We start from the raw sequence: 20,746 nt of genomic DNA on the forward strand, positions 1-20,746 counted from the left end.
AAAACTTCTAAAGCAGCCAACCATATTGGAGGCTAATTTCTTGCCAAACTTCATTTTTCAGCTTGAAGCACACGTTTTTAATTGGAGACTGGGTAATTTCCTAACACAATAACCTCCCTCCCCTGGGTATTTCCCACCCACCCCACCCCCAGAGTTCTAACATCATTTGTGGACTGAGTCCTGCACTGATTTACCCTATTGCTGCTAATGGGATCGTGTGGGGTGTCAGTCAGTGAGGAATCTGGTCCCTATAGCTTTTTTCAATGGAATCTGAAACAAGGCAGTAAACACAGCTCCCACTCATCCCTCCCTCAGAATCACTCACCTGGGTTAATGGTGATGAATCTGTTGTCCGATGGATTTTCCTCTGGAAACCTACGGTTGTTGGGAAAAGCTTTTCTTGATGTTGTCTCTGGTCCCTTTGGGATTTGCCCTACATAATGTTCATTTGTGAATGCTGGTGGCACTTGGGTGGAGGGGACAGGTTGGGGCTGAGTGTCTGTTTCAGTAACCCCCTCTTCTTCAGGACTCTTATCTGTTGGGAAAATGTTTTGCTCTTGACCAGGTATGGTTTTATTTCCTTCCTCCTCTACAGTTCTATTAGGGGAAATGGTCGTTAGTGTGGTCTCAGTGTTATTTTGTACCTCGGCAGCCTCTGTCACTGCATTCTTCTCTTTCTTTTCTGAATCCTTTTCTCCCTCTTCATCATGTTCCCTTTCGCCATCCTCACTTTCACTCTTCTCATCCTTTTCTCCTTCCTCTGCTCCTTCATTGTCTTTCGTCAGAGCGGAATCACTGTCCGGTCCTGGAGAAGATAAAGCCTCAGGAGTTGTAAGCACCGGCCTAACTGACTGTTTGCTGGTAGAAGCAGCACTAGGAAGGCGGGTTGGCCACACAGTGCTAGGAAAGGAGGAAATACCACCACCACTAAACCCAAGGCCGGCAAGCAACGTGCTGGTCACCACGGAGGCCACTGTTGCTTGGCTTCCACTGGATGAAGGTCCCATTCCAGTTGCCATTGAAACAAAGGAGAAAGGAAGACCAGAAGAAGTCCAGGTAGAAGATCCAGAACTGATGGGAGCCATGTCAGCTGAAGAAGCAGGAGAAGCTGTAGGCTTGAAGAGACCACCAGAGGGGACAAGGGAAGAAAACACACCAGAGAGAGTGTCAGTAGGGGTAACTGATATGCTACCTCGGCTTTTTTTTCCTTTTGTTTTCTTTTTCTTTCCAAACACTCCATTCTGCCCATTATTCTGTTCAAATGAGACAAGTATATTTATACAAACTGGAGTCAAATCTACCCAGAAACAGTACAAGCACAAGCATTAAAAAGTCACAAGGCAAATGACACAGATCTAGTCTACAATGCATTCAGGTGCGATCACAGACCACATACTCGAGTTAGCTTTGATGTACACATACTGTACAACCTCACGTGGGACCCTGGATAGGTACCTGAGCAGCCTTGCCATGGCTTCACTGCTACTGTTACTCTAGCTAGATCAACGCGATCTCGAGTTATGTCTACACCAGCTGCAGTGACTCCTCTGACTGCAGTGTAGACATTCCCAAGAGGAGTAAATGTTCTTGCATTTGCCATTTCCAAACAACAATTATAGCAATATCTCATTACTCTTATCTTCGTTTTATACTCAACCTCTTCCCTTCCTTAGTGACTTTTGAAGAATATTTCCTTTTTAGGAGGGGGGGAGGGAGTATATATTTTTAAAAGTTTAATGACTTTCACTATGCCAATTCTCTAAACCAAAGACTAAAAAATATTTAAAATGTGAAATCATGTACATTTTACCTTAAAATAAAAGCTGTGTTGCAGCAGCTACTATAATGCCCCTAATTTTGTAATAATGGGCCCAGTTCCTGCAACTGGATCCAAACATGGGGCATCCCTTGCTCTCAGAAAGAGTCCTGGGGTCCTTCCATACAGCTCTGATTGCAGGATTGGGGTCTCAGTTGCTATTATTTCCTAATTTTGTTAGTTACCCTGCACAGCTTGGTGTTATTCTGCTAAGGTTTGGCACTATGGCACAGTTTGTCATCATCATCCTTCAAAAGATCTCAACTGAGACCCTGGCTGTGCACCACGCAGGGCAGTACAAGGGCATGCAGGGCTTCCTTATTGCCCTGAGCTGGCTACCACCAGCACCAGCCCTTAGTCACCACCACAAGTTGCTTCTACCCATCCTGCCCAGCGCACTCTGCCCTCGCAACTCAGAGCAGTGGCCGCACGTTGGGGGGTTGATGGGGGTCTGTAGCAGGAAAAGGGCTGGTACAGTTTATTTCCCCAATGCAGCTGGGGCCGAATTCTGACCCAGAGTTGCAGTTACTCGGGCTGTACTGCAAGATGATCAGCAACCCTAAAACGATCAACTTTGTACACACATGATCTATCCCGAATAAAACCTGGCTAAACGTTTGAAAACCATTAGATGAATTTCACTGTTACCGTGGCTGCCTGTAGTGGTGATCACCCTAAAGACACTGACGTTCACTGATTTGTCCAAAGACACAGAATAATTCTGTGGAAGAGCCAGGATTAGAATTTAGTTCTGTGCTCAGGACATTACACCATGCTGCACTTACGCTTTGTGTTACCAGTTCAATCAACAAAAATAAAGTGGAGGTTATGCTGCAAATGCATTTATGAGGGACAGCAAACATGGGAAACACAGGCACTGATCTGAACCTTCACCCAAACCATAAAATGTCTACGACCCTAAATATTTTTAGAGTTTTAAAAGCTTAGTACATTTAGTCATAATACTCTGCATCCCCTTGCTATTTCTGTTTTCAGCCAAGCCAGGAAATTGAAATGCTGCAGCAAAACAAGAAAGACTGCTCTCATGTTCTTTCTGACCCAGCTGCAATCACAAAGAACTGGAGATCTCAAGGGAGAGCCTGTTCTTCTGAGATCTTGAGCTCAAACTTTAAATAAGCATCTGAACTTCTGGATGCTTATCAATCTTAACCTCTATAGCTTTGAGAAATGTGCTTTTCTCTGGCATTCACCGTTAGTCTCAGAGCTGGGCTGAAGAAGTAAAAGTTGGCAGCAGATTTTGTACATCTAGTACATCTCTACATTATCCGTGAAAAATGTTAATCATTCTTGTTCGAGGCCTGTGTTACTGGGGTATTACCATTCAGAATGGGACTGAGTGAAACCAGAAATAAAGCACGTAGCCTACGTTCTTTAATATGAATTCCATAAATGTGATTGGCATTACAGCACTGACCATAATATGTTCTTTCAGAACTAAAACTGGGCATTTTTAAGTGGTGTAAAATATATTTGCATATTGCACTTTCTGGATTTTGGAATACGAAATTAGAAGAGCTGTTGAAAGTTCACCTTAGTTAATACTTACAGCCTCAAGTAACATGAAATAAAGAATTAAAATAAATAATTTGCTAAGGCCTAATTTACACAAGTAGATATTTCCACAGCATTGGAAGACTGCAGATGCCATATGCCAAAACATTGCCTGGCTCCTACTGCATGAACCTCTCTGGTTCATTTAGTTATTAAAATAAATTAAGCATATTCTCAGTCATCATTAGGATTACATATTTTCTCTCCAAAGAAAGCTTACAGAATCATGAAGCTATAAAGCTATTCCATGTGTGGAAACAGGCTATTAAAGCTTTTGCTCAGGATTTAAATAAAATAACATCCTCCCAAATCACTGCAGTAGATTTACAACATTATGCTGCCACCTGGTGGGTATTATGGCACAATTTACAACTGCTTTTAAATTTGCTGCACTGATTTATGTCCACTACTTACCACTCCTGTTTTAACAATTCTGGTCCCCTCGAATATTCGAGTAGTGTTAGCTGGGAAACAAAGAAGAATAATTTTTATGTGGGTTATGAAGCTGAAAAAATGCAGTTATTCTTGCTAAACAATTTCTCAGAAATTAAAGGCAGCTAAAAATTTCAAAACCTTGAGAGCCATTGCTACTGAGTGTGCCTAGGGATTACTATAGAGGAAACAGTGGCTGGTGTATAAGATGGTAATCACAGACCAGTAAAAAATGCCTGAAGTGGGATGATATGTACAACAAAATCCAAATTCTGGTCCCAATTACTCCTGTGTACACTGAGAGTCAGGCGAAGATTTTCAAGGTAAGGTGCCTGAAGTTATTCATCTAAATCCATATTAATGCCTAAATATGGATTTACAAGCCTTATATTAACCACTTGGCTTTGAAAATGTTGGCCTTTGCCTACTGAGCCATAAAATATATGTTCTTACTCACCCACAAGTTAGGTGAAAATCTATGGCCCAGTTATGCAGCAGGTCGGACTAAATGATCATAATGTCTACTGACCTTAAAACATATTACAGCTGTGTTCATCTCAATTTAGGCTGATATAAATGAAATCAGATTCTAGTCCCTGGTATTCAGAATTAATATTAGAGTGGCTAAAGCTAAGGAATTGGGTTTGTCGTAAGCAATTATACATCCCTCAAGTTGTTTATTTGTGACAGCGGGGGAGAAATGTATTTCAGGTTCATCTGCCACGCCACATGCCATGTATTGTTTGTAATTAGGTACGTGTTTATAGTTTGTTTAGAGTGTGTATGTGAGTGAGCAATGTTTCAAAATAAAACTTTAATACTTTAAAACACTGCCAGTCATCACGAAACAGAGTTTTTCTTGTTTTCTTATTTATTTATAATTACTAGTTTGTAAAGGGTGAAGGAAATATAAATTGTAATAATCTGCTAGACAAATTAAATTACATTTAACCATCCCAATGTACTGTTCCCCCCACTCACCCACACACATATACACACCACCAATCTGAGTTTCTATCAGTTTAAACTTCTAGAAGAATGCAGGCTAGCATTAGCATAAACAGCCAAACAATTCCAACAAGCAAGATACAGTGCGATGATACCTTCTGAGGAGTTATTTTAAAATGTATATTCTGGAGCTAGTGTAAAACTGGAAGTACTTGCCCTACTTTTTTGGAGGAGTGAGGGGGAATAGCTAAGGAGGGAAACACATCAACGTCTGCCATTGCGATACTGGTGTGAGTGTAACCTCCATTATAGATCTCTTAGTGTAACTGGGAAGCTGTCCAAAAGGCTCTTTTGCCTATAATCAAATGAGTATCTTGGTCAAGTTTCAGTGGTTCAGTCCCTTTCGCCCTTAGCTTAAAGAGCTGAGATGAAAGGTCCCCAGTACACAAACTTCTGATCCTGCTGGGCACTTAAAGACTAAAACTCTCCCCACAGATCCAGGCGCTCAGATACCACAGTGAAGTGTACAGGATACATTTATTAGATCTGATAGAAGTGTACAGCATGCATTTATTAGATATTAGATATGATAGAACCTCCCCCTCCACATTGGTGATAGATAATGAGGCACTTGTAGTGAGAACATAATACTGGAGGTGGGATGATCAGATATCCTGATTTTATAGGGACAATCCCGATATTCAGGGCTCTGTTTTATATGGGCGCCTATTATTCCCCACCCCCGTACCATTTTTCACAGTTGCTGTCTGGTCCCCCTAGGACCAGAGGCAAAATCGGCACCTTGTGGATCTGAGAAATGAATTGTGTCCATTTTCTGACTTTTCATGAGTTTCAGCTGTTAAGGATTATCAGATTAACGATGTTTGAACCCCCCATATTTCTCCAAAGGTCACCCTTAAAAATGTTTCTGTTAATTTAATGGATAACTTCTGACTCAAGTAATTTAACTCTGCTTTTTCTTAGGACTAGGGTTTATAATTTTTATCAATAGTTGTATTCCTGGTCTCAGACTTATCATGCTACTCAGAGTAATTGAAGCGGAAATGTATGAGAGATGAGAATGTGACAATTTTTATCACTGATTTAAAGTATCTTTGTTTTGGTAATCAATGAGACTGTGTTCAGGAGTAAGAATCTGTGCACACTGTTGTCTTGGTAAGACTGGGCCTGCCTTCATCCCATACAGACCCTAACCAGACCTAATCCTTGCTACATGTGCATTACAGCTACAGTAATTCTTAGGGCCCACATGCTACCTTTGATTTATTTTTTAAATTAGGTAGCTAAAGGCTGATTTCAAATAAGGTTACATATATTTATATTCAGTCAGATTTCTAAAAGGCACCGACAAGCATGCTCTAAACTCAGATAAAAAATGTAAACATACTAATTAAACAAAATAAAACAAACAAATTGGTACAATACCAACAAAAGATTCTCATAGCCTTCTCCTGGAAAACCTGGACTAATAAAAGGGACTTGCTATATGCGCTGGAGATCATCAAATCCAGGTTCTAAAGGATCACTCAGCGGAGATGGGAAGTAATTACAGGAGCTGACAACCTATCATTGAGAAGAGTCTGCCAATGAGCCCTTCTCTTTTGAATGAATGTTCTGCTAGCCTCAGCTGATCAGAGTTGGAAATTAGCACTGTTTATACCACCCAGACCCCTTGTAATATTATTCCGTGTACACATTTTGGTCTGCAAAGAATGCTAAGCAGGAAAAAAAAATCACATAATTTTAAACACATTTTTTTTTACCTTGAAAGAGCATTGTCTGGCTAAAGTCACTACGCATATCATTTCGGCAAACTGCTTGAACTCTGAACAGATAAAGGATGTCAGGTGAGACATGGCTAATGATGGCTTTCTGTTTAAAAGAAATAGATATTATTCAGATTTTCCCCCCCAAAGGGCTCTCCATGATCAATTTGTACAATATAGAGCACTGTGCTAACATAGAACATGTAGACAAGACTATTTCTAGAGGGCGACATTAACTCTTGGGCAGAGGTCCAGCTGCTGGCCCATGCATTACGTAAGCTGCTGGACTTTAGCGGGACTTAAGTGGTGCACAGAACTTGCACTAGCTCTGCACAGGGGAGAATTTCACCCATGATGCATTAGCTACCACACTAGCATACATGTTTGCTACTCCTCACTGCTCAAAAAACTGCAAACAAGTTACTTGATCTTTTAAAAATAAAAATAAAAAATTTGGTGGGGGAGAAAAGGGTGTTTCCCATCAACCTGGATATGAACATAGAGCTACCAATCACCACAGTACCTAGGCCAGGTGCTTTACTCTGCAATGAACAGCAGGGATGATTGGGGCAATTTGCTGTATACGGTGCCCCCACACTGAATGGCTGCCCTGGGCTGGGAATCACCTTCCAGCCCACCATCACCGTTACAATGTGAGTATTTGAATATGCACATGGATGCTCTGGAGATGCTGCCTGGCTACCCAGCCATTCATTCACTCTCTGTGTGCTCGTTGGTCCCTTTTTGCCAGCAATTGCTCCGCTCTGGGCCTTGCAGCAGAGGAAGATAACTGCACTGAGTATCAGCGTGGGTCATTTGCAAGGCCAGTGCGCTATCTTGTAGTCTAGTTTCAAATGTCTCAAGCAATTGGACTTCCCAATTTCTTCTGCCACAGTACAAGTACGTTGACAGGAAATTATATTTCACTGTCAAAGGATGTTTTTCTGCCAAGCCCCTCTCTCGGCCCTAATCTAAACTTTGGCTGAATCCTTTACCTCCAACCCCCTTTTCCAGAGCTGGGTTCATTGCCATTTACTTCAAGCTATCACTTCATTGAATTCCCTGCAGATTTTGTTATTTTTATATTAAAAAAAAAAAAGACACTGTATTTGTGCCCAAATTGTTCCTTTTGTTTAACGTACTCTATTCTCATTAATGATGGGAAAAAATCTCCCTTAAGCATGTGACGTTATGACAAGAGAGAGGTTACAATACATCACAACCTTCATAACCTTGAGTGTCTTTCAATAGATTCCTCTCTGATTTCATGAAGTACATCACTCCCTAATGTGACCTAGATAACAATGTCTAGTGGGGAAATTGAAAATATAAATGGAAATGAAGTAAAAGAATCTTCATCTGAAGGAATAAGAGAAGTATTATTCTATAACTGATTGAATGGGCCCAGAGGACTGTGTATTTGAAAAAAAATAACAGTCATTAGGAATTTCTCTCAGTGCGGCTGCATTTTCATGTGCATATAAAATTACTGATTTCCTTATTCCAGAGACTTCCTTTGATTAACAATAAACGGAGGCCTTTCAAACCTGAATATATAAACTTTGATTTTATATGCAAAGAATGTTAAAGACTAGTACAGTATTTGCTTCCACTTGGACAAGAATGACAAACACATCCAATCTTAAATGGAGCTGGTGGATTGGTATTTCCACATTCACCTAAACTGTTCTGCCCTTCCCTCTATTATCTCATCAGCAGAGAAATCTATGGCACAGTTCCTTTTTAATACTGCAGCCTGGGCCACTGCATCCTCGGCTCCCAAGCCCTGATCTTGCAAACAGTACCAGGGACATCCCAATAGTCTTCAACGGGCTATGCACAGTGGGAAGCACTGGTCCCGTAATGGATTCTGCATGATCAGTCCTTACTGTGAAACCAGTGAGTTGCACATAAGCTAAAAAGGTTTTCACAGTGAGTGGAGCTAGTTCCCAAGCCAGATAGTTTTCAACAGCAGTATATATATAAAAAAAAATACCTGCCTACCCATTTCCCTTTGTGCCCACCATGTGAACAATAAATTAACACTCTGGTATACTGGACGATGTGCTATGTAGAATTCAACTAGCACCGAATGTGTGAAAAGCAATTCGTTGCAATTTAAAAAACTAACCATTCATTTAAACAGAACAAATGCTTTCGTACCCCACCTTCTCCTACTGAGGAAAGTACAGTGTAAGGCTAGCTTAAGACTAAGGTCAATTGCTGATGCTGTAGTTTTACCAGGTCCTTGTCACTGTCCTTGGTGAAAGTCTTCTCTTTTTCATCTTCATTTTTAGTCCAGCTGTAGGAGATCATGTAGTTCATAATGGGAGGGTGGTAGATGATCTCTGGTTGGTTCCAAGTTACTAGCAAGGCTGTTCTGTTCACAGGCTGCACTTTCATGTTGACCGGGGGAGTACTGCAAACTAAACAAAAGGGATCAGATATAAAGCTCGCCTGAAGAATAGAGAGAAACCAAATAGGAGAAAAATTGCATTTAACATTAAAAAGCCAGATTTTTGACACATTTACACAAGCTCTGTAATATTTTACTCTATGTTACATTGAAACCAATGGGATTTAAACCACTTCCAGTTGCTTTCCTGTGCCAAGTGCAGGAAAGGGATAACAGACAATAGGGCCCATTATGTCTGTGGCCTTGGGCAAGTTGCTTAGGCCCAATTATTTATTTTACAAATGAGCACAAAATCTTCACTCCCTGCATGTGCCTACATATCTCACCCTCCGCACGCTGAGCATTCTGCACACCCAAAGTGCTCAGTGCCCTTTTAAACCTTTGGGTCTTAATTTCCCTGTGCAACTTTCCTGCATTACAATTGCCTGATGCCTAAAATGGGAGCAATAATTCTTCCCTGCCTCACACGGTGCTGGGAGAATTAGCTAATGTTTGCAAAGCACTTTGAAGATGCAATGCCCTATATCAGAGCTAAGAGTTATTACTGGGACACAATATGGTTTCTTTGGAGGGTATTTTATACTCTTCTTCACCTGCTTTGCAGGGAAACACAGACACTGCTTCTCATTCAAATGTCACAAAAGGAAGAAAGGGCATGTCCGTAAGCCGGCACCTAGCTCTTTGGCTGACACTTCCTAGCAGGTTTCTGGGAGGAACGCTGTGTGGAACTGTCGACTGACTCCTGCTGCCTTGCTCTGGAAGCTGTGCCTTTCTAATCCCGCCTTGGATATAAAGGTGGTGGAAGTTGCTCTCTGGCCAGAGTGTGCTAGGACTTGAGGGGGGAATGTCCGGGAGGGAAACCCTAGGAATGGCCTAGCTTGAGCTGAACTGCTAGTTATTTCAGCTGCCTACAAAAGAGGAGGACTGAGTATGGGCACTGACCCAGCGTGTGCTCTATGCTGGTATGCATTGAAGAACTCAGCCCATTCAGGATGACTCAAGAAAATATTTGTCTAATAGTTGAAATTTAAAGGCATACTAATGGAGAACACTAGATGGCACTAATATGCTATCTATAAAGAACATACTGGTCTCCCGCTATAAGGGCTATATATTTTTCCAAGCTTGAAAAGAGTCGTGATTAAAATATGTAATTCAGGATAGATTCTCACACCCTCTTTCCAAATATAACCCTTGAGCCACAAAGAATTGCATGCTATGGTACCTCAATCCACTCAGCAGGGACTAAGGATCTGGTCTTTGCTGACAGGAAAGGCTCAGGGTGTCACCCAGGCCACCAAACCTGTACACTCTTTCCAATATTATCCTCCCCACTCCTACTTTCCACTACAAGTTAAAACACACCTGCCCTAAGTTTGCTCCCTGCATGTACATGTACAAACATTTTACTCCTGAAGAGTCGCAGCTGCATTGAAGAGAAAACAAAGTCTATTTCCAGATCTGGGTTTCCTGTCTGGCCATGTCATTTGCTGCTGCATTACCAAACACCCGTGGTTTATAAATAAAAACGTGCTGCAAATGGATAAACAGGTGCATCTCCAGTATTTCCAGTGGGATGGCCCTGTTAAATGTATCCCATGCATTTGTCACCCTCATTTCATAATGAACGGGGGCAAAATGAGAGAACAGAACCTTGTCGTCTTTTTGAGGCATGTTTGTGAAGCAATTGATGTGTAGCAGGAGACTTTCCCCCTACAAAAGAAACTCGTGGCAGTTTCAAGTGTAATTTACCTATTTACAAATGTCGTGATTACTTTGAACGGAGGTGGCCAAAACTGCACCTTACCACGGGCAATGCCATTTCCAGAAACCCCCTTCTAGGACACCACTAAGTCACTGTTCCCAAGAATTCTTCTCTCTTACCCTGGGCCTCTGTTTTTCTCCTCTGAGCGTACTACCTGTTCCTCTCTCCTACTGGTGCCCTGTTCTTTCAACACTTAGCCCTACGGCCTGCAGGGGGCTCATGTTCCGTCTACTAAGTGTGGGCTAGTTTAGGTGGGGGCCCTACACATTAACTTTCCCTGTCTGCAGTTTTTCTGCAACACAAGAACCTCCAGTAGGTTTGACTCTATCCAGTGTCCAATGGGGCTGTTTAGTTCCCATCCAGAGAAAAAGAGAGCACTTAAGCCACACAATCCCCTTAACGACTGTCCAGACATAGCTGTGATAGCCAGTTCCACAGGCAAGTCTCTCTATGTTCACCCCTTTCCATGGAGATTTTCCACACTGAATACTTATTTCAATATATCGTAACAAATATTTCATTAACACCTTTGCCATAGAAGTGTTATTCTCCAAAATACCATAGTTGCTTTATTGTTCCATTCAATTCAAAGCCTATTGGAGCTGGGAGCACGCGCAGATCTTGGGAGCTTGTGTCAATCAGCATCCAACACACTGTCCAGTTAAGTAGTGGTTAGTCCCAAAGAAGCCCCATCAAGGCCTCCTTGGAGTTTGTTTTACCGCAGCAGGAATTGATTTAAAAAGCAATTCTCCGGTAACCTTCACAGGAGACATCAAATAAAGGCTAAACAGGCCCCAAATACTTGTAATGTCCCTGTAGTATTTGTTGACTCATCATTTAGAGACTTGTGCATAAGAGCCTGACAGTGACTCCGCAGCCACTGGGTACGGAGCTGCCATTGTTTCCACCTGAACCCCGATCCAGCTAAGCATAGTGCATGACTTTAACCGCTCTAATGCCATCACTGATTTCACTAACACATGATCTAAAAGGCTCTGCTGGATCGAGCCATAGAATGGTTGGGAAATCAGGGTTCTGGCCTGCTAGGAGGACACTGAATTCACAATGCTGCTATTTCACAATAAAGAAAATTCACAACGTTTATGATTTAATAGGACTTTGTTTCAATTATTCTGAGGCACAAGGGAAGAATGTGTTATGATTACATACTAACTAGCATTTTCTATTCAGTTATCTATTTTGAGGGTTTCTGGATTGATGAATGGGAAAAATAGGATTTTTTTCCCTTTTTGTTTGTAAAATGAAACATATGGTTTATTAATTTAACCAAACCTGTTCAGGACACAATGGAATAAAAAACATTTGATCTGATAATTCAATTTGATGATTTAATTAGAACAGTACATAATGTAGCAAATGTCTGAAAGGAGTGAAAAAGTACATAACAATTTGACTGTTTATAAAGCTATCCGCATTTTCTAGAGAGACCATTTACTTTCCATATTGTGTTTGTCTTGCATTTTAGGAAGGAAAAGATTCACAGATTCTGGATTTTTTTTAAACCATATTTTAGGATGCTAAGGAGCCCCCATAGATTTTGCAAAGTGTAAAGCTGAAGGACAAATACAAATGCAGAGAGGAAAAAAATGTTTGTATGTTGCTCTGGATTGAAACAGAATACACTGAAAAGAAACAAGAGTTTTTCAGGCTAAATGAGCAAACAAGCCAGTGAATTGATGATTTCTTTAAAAAAAGCCATTTGACATTGAAATCACAGATCTCAGCTGTTTTTAGAGAAAATATTACCATGCCTTTCCTTCAGAGTCAGCCATTATTATTACTTATATTACCGTAACCCGAGTCATGGACTGGGACCCCATGGTGCTAGGCACTGTACTGACACAGAAGAAAGATGTGTCCCATCCCAGAGATCTTACAATCTAAGTATAAGACAAGAGACAGACAGACAGACGGGGAAGGCAAAGGAACAATGAGACAATACTGGTCAGCATGAAAGGCAGTGATAAAGAGAGTATTAGGTCTCGGAATTGTTACAACACAAAACCACCACAGCCAGTCCTCATTTCAGGACAAATGTCTCTTAAATATGGCTCTCAGCACAGTAGTACCTGAGCTCCTGACAGTCTATAATGCAACACCCCTCACAATACCCCAGGAGGCAGGCAGAGTTATTATCCACAGTTTACAGAAGGGGAACTGAGGCACAGGGAGGCTAAGTGATGTGCCCAAGGTCATGCAGGAAGTCTGTGGTGAAGCCGGGAATCAAAGTCATGTCTTCCAAGTTCTCAGCTATTACCCTAACTGGACGATCTCTTCCTCTCTGGGCTGGTGCAACAAGAACAAACAGAAACAGTGTCCGCCTTCCGTGTCCTCTGCAAAACAGTTGTAGGGGGAGGATGACAGGGGGGCGACCTAAGGGAAGGAGCTCTGAGTGCACTTGGCTGCTCTGAACTGAAACACTGCAACCTCAGCTGACGTCTAGAGCTGGTGGCAGCATTTGTGGTGGTTTCCTGGGGACTAGACACAGCCTCTGCACTGCAGATCATGGCCCCCCTGAGAAAAATGAGGTTTACGGCTGGCCTCTTTCCCCTAGCTTTCGCTGAACTATGGAGAGATCCCGCTTTCCCCTTTCACTCCTGGGGGGAGTTCTGCAAATGTCCTCTGTCCACCCTTGCACACCACCACAGCAAAGCACAACACAGTCATATGCTTAATCTACAGCACCATTCAGGTCAGCCACGCAACAGAGAATTATTTCCTTCATATTAAAAGCATTCAAATGGTCTGGAACAAATAAAATTAATGTAACATCTCCACACTGATCTCTCCCTTCATTTGATTTCTACGTTGTATTTGGCTATGCAACCTCCATGGGATTTTCCTAACTCAATCAATCCCCATAGAGCCTAATCCAGAATCTCACGGCAGCCCTCCTCTGTATCCCTGATTGAGAGGTGTTTTTAAAAAAAAAAAGAAAGAAAGAAAAAGAAGATGCCGCTGGTTTAGCAGGCATTAGGCACTGATGTAAGACATACCTATGACTAACTACTTATATAAACATACTTGATCACACCATGTGCTAGAAAGGTTTTAGCAGCCAAAGTTTGGAATACGCACCTTATTCACAGGTAGTGACATATGCAGTTCTACCCTGATAAAATTTCTACGCCACACTGCACCAGCGTGCATTTTGCTTACGCTAGCTATATTACTGAAACACTATTTAAGGAATGTTTTAAAACTTGCATTGAGTTTATTTCTTTTATTGCTTCCTCTTGTAAAGTATACTTTGTCTTGGTGGAATTTGATTTTTATAATTTTGTCGGATAATATAAGTTTATTTTTAAGCATTTGTTTTTTATTGATTTAAGTTTTCAGAGCCTCTCTCCCCCATTTTTATCAATTTAAATTTTCACAGTTGGGGAAAGTTAGGGGGTGTGTGTCCGACAATGGGGAGGTCAGATAGTTTAATGACAGTAGATGTTGAGATTCAAAAAGTTAAAGCTTTATGACCATTAAAACACAAACTGTCAACATTGCGTGTCAAAATATAGAAAGCAAATAGTCTTAAATCAAACTCGAATAAGCTCTCAAGCAGCATTTTTCTTACTTTGCCAGTCTGTAAATTTGGATCATCATTAATGGAAATTTTTTTGTCAGTTTGCTCGTGTACAACGAAACGGATGGTTATAGACTTTTAACGATAAAAATCGAATCCTTCCAAGCCTACTTGTACTATGAACCCAACAGGACAGGGCTCAGAGAGATCAATCAAAACCTAGAAATGTTCTAAGTTAGCTTTTCTATGCATAAAAATGTCACCACCATTATTTCTGGATGTGCTGTGTCCTCTTTTGGGAAGCTGGGAATCTCCTCCTTCCCAAAGGCATAAATTGCTGTTTCTATTGTTGCAGAACTGGGACATATTGCATATTAAAGTCATGACATTTTTGTGCACAGAAAAGCCAGGGCTGGTGAAGAACTCAATCTTGCCTGTGCAAGGATGGGGAGTCCTTGGGCAAGGGGACTTTTGAAGAAAATTCACAAGTGGATGGAGGAAAGGAAACATTTCTGAATCAAAATGATTTTAAAAACTGGGAGTGCATTGAAGCTGCTCAGAGGTTTGGTATGTTAGAATAAATCCTGGGGAGATGGATTAGTGGACAGAGAGCAAGTGAAGTGCTACAAGGCGAGGAATACATTTATCTATCACATGGCTCTGCAATTTAGAACCTAAATATTGCCTCATCCTAAGTGGCATATTATACACATGACTATCAACAGATACATGACTACGAGTCACTGCTAACTCGGAAGAAAATCATCTTGAATGCTTATGGATCAATGTCCTAACTGATAAAGCACAAGAGGGGGTATTAGTTGGTGTCTGCTACAGGCCACCAAATCATATTACGGAACAGTATGACTGGCACATTATGCACGTGGCTACAGCGTGTGGGAAAAATGCAGTGTGATCAGTGGGGACCTCAATTTGAGTGACATATGCTGGAACTCTCGTGCTGCCAGTACAAAACATCATTGGAATTCCTAAACATTAGAGATGATAATTTCCTACCTCAAGAAGTGTGCATCTAACATGACAGAATTCTAGATTAGGCCTCATCTTGACAGATAAAGTGGAACTGATCACAGAACTAAAAAATAATGGTAAGTTAGGTACAAGTATCATGACTTGATCAAATGTATAATGTGCAAACAGAATTAAGTCCAGACCAGTTTTTTATATATACACACACATACAGAGACAGAGAGATGGATGCTGGGAATTATTTTAGAAGATGGCCATACTACTTTAAAAAAACAACCTGGTTTAGTGGAGAAGTGAAGACAGTTGATAAAAAATTAAAAAATAATGTACAGCAAATGGAAGAAAAGGGAAATTGATAGCAATGAATATAGGTCAGAAGCTGAGAACTGTAGAAAATTGATAATGGAAGCACCAGGGCAAGGAGAAATCTATGGCTGGCAGAGTTAAGGATAATAAGAAGCAGTTTTAAAAAAATATATTAGAAACAAAAAGAATCCAACAATGGTATTGGTCCATTACTAGGTGGAAATGGTAGAATTGGTAGAACACTCAGAAAAGTGTTCAATAAATATTTTTGCTCTGTATTTGGGGTAAAAACAGATGATATAGTCATAGCATATGATAACACTCTTCCCATCCCACTATTATTCCTGGAAGATGATAAGTAGCAGCTACTAAAGTTACACATGTTAAAATCAGCAGGTTAAGATGACTTGCAGTCAAAAGTTTTAAAAGAGTTGGCCAAGGAGCTTGCTGGACCATTAATGCTGATGTTCAATAAGCCTTGGAACACTGGGAAAGTTCCTAAAGACTGGAAGAAAACTAATGTTGTGCCAATATTTAAAAAGGATAAACAGGATGACCTGGGTAATTATAACCCTGTCAGTCTGACATCAATCCCAGGCAATGAAGTGGCTGAAATGGGACTTGACTGATAAAGAATTAAAGGAGGATAATATAATTAATGCCAGTCAGCATGGGTTTATAGAAAATATATCCTGTCAAACTCAATTTTTTTTATGAGATTACAAGTTTGCTTAATAAAGGCAACAGTGCTGATGCAATATACTTAGACATTTGACTTGGTACTGCATGACACTTTGATTAAAAATAAGAAAGATATAAAATTAATGTGGCACACAATAAATGGACTAAAAGATGGCTAGATATCAAAATGTAATTGTAAACGGGGAACCATCATCGAACAGGTGTGTTTCCAGGCGGGCCCTGCAGGGATCATCTCTTGGCCCTACACTGTCTATATTTAACATTTTTATTAATGTCCTGAAAGAAAATACAAAATCACTGATAAAGTTTGCAGATGACACAAAAATTGGGGCAGTGATAAATAATGAAGAGGACAGGTCACTGATTCAGAGCAATCTATATCACTTGGTAAGTTGGGCTCAAGCAAATATGAGTTTTACTATGGCTAAACGTAAAGTATACATCTAAGAACAAAGAATGAAGGCCACACTTACAGAATGGGGGACTCTCTCCTGGGAAGCAGTGACTCTGAAAAAGATTTGGGGGTCATGGTGGAGAATCAGCTGAACATGAGTTCCTAGTGTGAGGCTGTGTCCAAAAGGGCTAATGTGATGCTTGGATGCAAAAACAGGGGAACCTCAAGTAAAAGTAGAGCAGTTATTTTACTTTTGTATTTGGCATTGACGTAAGCACTGCTGGAATACTGTGTCCAGTTCTGTCATCCACAATTCAAGAAGGATGGGGTTCAGAGAAGAGCCATGAGAATGATTAAAGGATATGAAAACATGCCTTAGAATGAGAGACTCAGAATGCTCAATCTATTTAGCATAACAAAGAGAAAGGGTGATTTGATCAGTCTATGAGCATCTACAGGGGGAACAAATATTTAATAATAGCTTCAGCAGAGAAAGGTATAATGCAGACCCATGGCTGGAAGTTGGAGCTAGACAAATTCAGACTGGAATCAGGTATACGTTTTTAACAGTAAAAGAAGTAATTAACCATTGGAGCAATTTACCAAGGGTTCTGGAGGATTCGCCATCACTGACATTTTAAAAATCAATATTGGATGTTTTTCTAAAAGATCATCTCTAGGAATTATTTTGGGGAAGTTCTCTGGCCTGTTCTATACAGAGGTCAGATTATATGATCACAATGATCCCTTTTGGCCTTGAAACCTATGAATCTGTCTATATACACCCACAAAGTATATTAAATGATGTTTATGCATATAGAGATAGATAAGTAGTCTTATACATACATACACACACACACACACTTGCGACCAATTTAAAAATCTCATAGCATGAGGAGGATACTTCCTGTTCCAATAGGGTGACCAGACCGTCCCGGTATTTAGGTGTTTGTCTCAATATTTCGCTCTGCTGGCAGCACTCGGCTTTTTTTTTTTTTTTTGCTCCGCCGGCAGACACCCCGTGTGTCCCAATATTTTCTTCCTCTCATCTGGTCACCCTATGTTCCAACTTTCAATTGAAGGTGGGGGAGGGGGGAGTAAGGAGTCTGTGCCCGCCTACCCTCAGAAGAGCCCTACCCAGAACTAGGAAGGCTGTGGGCCAAAAATGTAGTTGGTGTAGAAGGCCAGCAGGCTCTCTCTTGAAGACTTTTGCCCTCCCATCAGTGAGACACACCAGATATGTGCCTGGTGAGGACAGAGCTGGATTAAGACATAGGCACTACTGATCCATGCCCAGGGTACTGATTCTTAGAGGCACATGAATACACCAGGATTTCTACTTGCCTTTATATGCAAATCTCTGGTCTGCAGTTAGAGTAAAAGCTTGAAAATGTGGCCCGAGCATCACTGATGCTGCGATGTCTTCCTGACTCTGCAGCAAACCTGAAAGAATAGCTCGGAAAGCCCCATGGATCTCAGCTGGGGGCTCTGGGTGTGGCAGGAAGGGAAAATGCAGCAGACCCAGCCCACCCATCTACCCCAGCACACTCAAATATTGAGGAAAGGGAGAGAAGATGGGAGGGGGCCTGCTGCTGTCGCTGCCTCTATGGAGGGAAAATACATCCTTGGTTACCCCCAAACAGAATAGAGTTCCTGCTGCCACTTCTAGGGGAAATAGGGATTCCGTGCTGCTGCCCCTGCCTCTTGGGCAGGGAGGGGGACCCCTCTGCAACCCGCACTCCAAGTAAGGAGCAAAGCCCCAAGGCTCTAGCACCCCAATGTTTTCTACATTTTCAAATATATTGAGTTCAATTACAATGCAGAATACAAAGTGTACAGGGCTCACTTTATGTTTATTTTTTATTACAAATATTAGCACTGTAAAAAACGAAAGAAATAGGATTTTTCAATTCTTCTAATACAAGTACTGTGGAGCAATCTCTTCATCATGAAAGTGCAACTTACAAATGTAGAATTATGTACAAAACCCCCCCTGCATTAAAAACTAAAACAATGTAAAACTATGGAGCCTACAAGTCCATTCAGTCTTACTTCAGCCAATCGCTCAGACAAACAAGTTTGGTTACAATTTGCAGGAGATAATGCTGCTCGCTTCCTGTTTACAATGTCACCTGAAAGTGAGAACAGGCGTTCCCATGGCACTGTTGTAGCCGGCTCTGCAAGGTATTTATATGCCAGATGTGCTAAACATTCGTACGCCCCTTCATGCTTCAGCCACCATTCCAGAGGACATGCGTCCATGCTGATGATGGGGTTCCGCTCGATAAGGATCCAAAGCAGAGTGGACCAACACATTTTCATTTTCATCACCTGAATCAGATGCCACCAGCAGAAGATTGATTTTCTTTTTTTGTGGTTTGGGTTCTGTAATTTCTGCATCTGATTGTTGCTCTTTTAAGACTTCTGAAAGCATGCTCCACACCTTGTCCCTCTTAGATTTTGGATGGCGCTTCAGATTCTTGAATCCTGGGTCGAGTGCTGTAGCTATTTTTAGAAATCTCACATTGGTATCTTCTTTGCATTTTGTCAAATCTGCAGTGAAAGTGTTCTTAGAATGAACATGTGCTGGGTCATCATCTGAGACTGCTATAACATGAAATATACGGCAGAATGCTAGTAAAACAGAGCAGGGGACATACAATTATCTCCCAAGGAGTTCAGTCACACATTTAATTAATGCATTATTTTTTAAATGAGCATCATCAGCATGGAAGCATATCCTCTGGAATGGTGGCCGAAGCATGAAGGGGCGTACGAATGTTTAACATATCTGGCACAAATACCTTTCAATGCCGGCTACAAAAATGCCATGCGAACGCCTGTTCTCACTTTCAGGTGACATTGTAAATAAGAAGCAGGCAGCATCTCCTGTAAATGTAAACAAATTTCTTTGTCTTAGTGATTGGCTGAACAACAAGTAGGACTGAGTGGACTTGTAGGTTCTAAAGTTTTACATGGTTTTGTTTTTGAGTGCAGTGATGTAACCAAAAAATTTACATTTGTAAGTTGCACTTTTATGATAAAGAGATTGCACTACAAGATGTGTATGAGGTGAATTGAAAATACTATTTCTTTTGTTTATCATTTTTTACAGTGCAAATATTTGTAATAAAAAATAATAATATAAAGTGTACACTGTACACTTTGTTTTCTGTGTTGTAATAGAAATCAATATATTTGAAAATGTAGAAAAACATCAATTTTTTTTTAATAAATTTCAACTGGTATTCTATTGTTTACCAGTGCGATTAATCACAATTACTTTTTTTAAAATCGTGATTAATTTTTTTGAGTTAATCACGTGAGTTAACTACAACTAATCGACAGCCCTAGTTTCAACCTGTCGCTTTGACTAGGAGAAATATGTCTGCAAACAATACAGAAATCAAGGCCATTTTAAAGACTAACCAGAAAGTGGGCAAATATGAAACCCGCATATTCTGTCTCCTAACACCCCTTCCCTCATGTAATGTATCAAAATGATTCAATCTAAGTAAAACACACTGCAAACACAAAATCCACACACACAGCATGTATTAAACTGACTGTATCATAGCAATGGAAGTAATAAAGGGCCAGATTCTGCTTCCTTGCATTGGCATCACTCAGGAGTAACTCAACAGAAATACTGCAGTATGTAACTGGGGTGAGACTAGAATGAGACCCATAGAAAACAACACCACGCTTTTTGCTATCTGATTCATTCTCTGTCCTGGAATGGTGGGTTGCCTACACTAAGAAAAAGAGACAGGTTATGAGGATCATACACAGAGGAAACACAGGCTTAAATACATGAAAGAGTTCTAAGAGGCAGATTTACAACATCCCTGCCACTTTTCTTTTACCGAATGTCTGTAACACTTAGCTATGTTTTAGTTCATCATGTTAAGTGCTGTGATCCTTGTAAGCACCATTATTAATACATGAGAATAATCACTTTTAAAGAGACACACACTTTTATCCTTTACCTTTGCCTTCTCTTTGCTAGCAGGCATCTACAGGCTACAGAGTGCACAGTACTCGCAAATATTTGTGTTGATCTACTTCAATCTACAG

The 20,746-nt window shown here is 40.8% G+C and overlaps 1 protein-coding gene across 3 annotated transcripts in view; it reads right to left on the minus strand.

Annotated features, from left to right (window-relative positions):
• The window catches only part of PTPRG (protein tyrosine phosphatase receptor type G), a 575,819-nt gene that overhangs the window by 99,543 nt on the left and 455,530 nt on the right, over positions 1-20,746 (minus strand). The window contains exons 9-13 of one of the 3 annotated variants that reach the window (XM_039546378.1): positions 8,797-8,981; positions 6,553-6,661; positions 3,803-3,852; positions 1,193-1,253; positions 326-805 (exon numbers count right to left, since the gene is read on the minus strand). In XM_039546378.1, coding sequence (XP_039402312.1) covers positions 326-805; positions 1,193-1,253; positions 3,803-3,852; positions 6,553-6,661; positions 8,797-8,981 — 885 coding nt within the window. Of the gene's footprint in view, positions 1-325; positions 1,254-3,802; positions 3,853-6,552; positions 6,662-8,796; positions 8,982-20,746 lie in introns of all 3 variants that reach the window. The other 2 variants (XM_039546377.1, XM_039546376.1) reach the window with 2 other exon arrangements.

The sequence above is a fragment of the Mauremys reevesii genome, linkage group 7, assembly GCF_016161935.1.
Source record: "Mauremys reevesii isolate NIE-2019 linkage group 7, ASM1616193v1, whole genome shotgun sequence".
NCBI lineage: Eukaryota > Metazoa > Chordata > Testudines > Geoemydidae > Mauremys > Mauremys reevesii.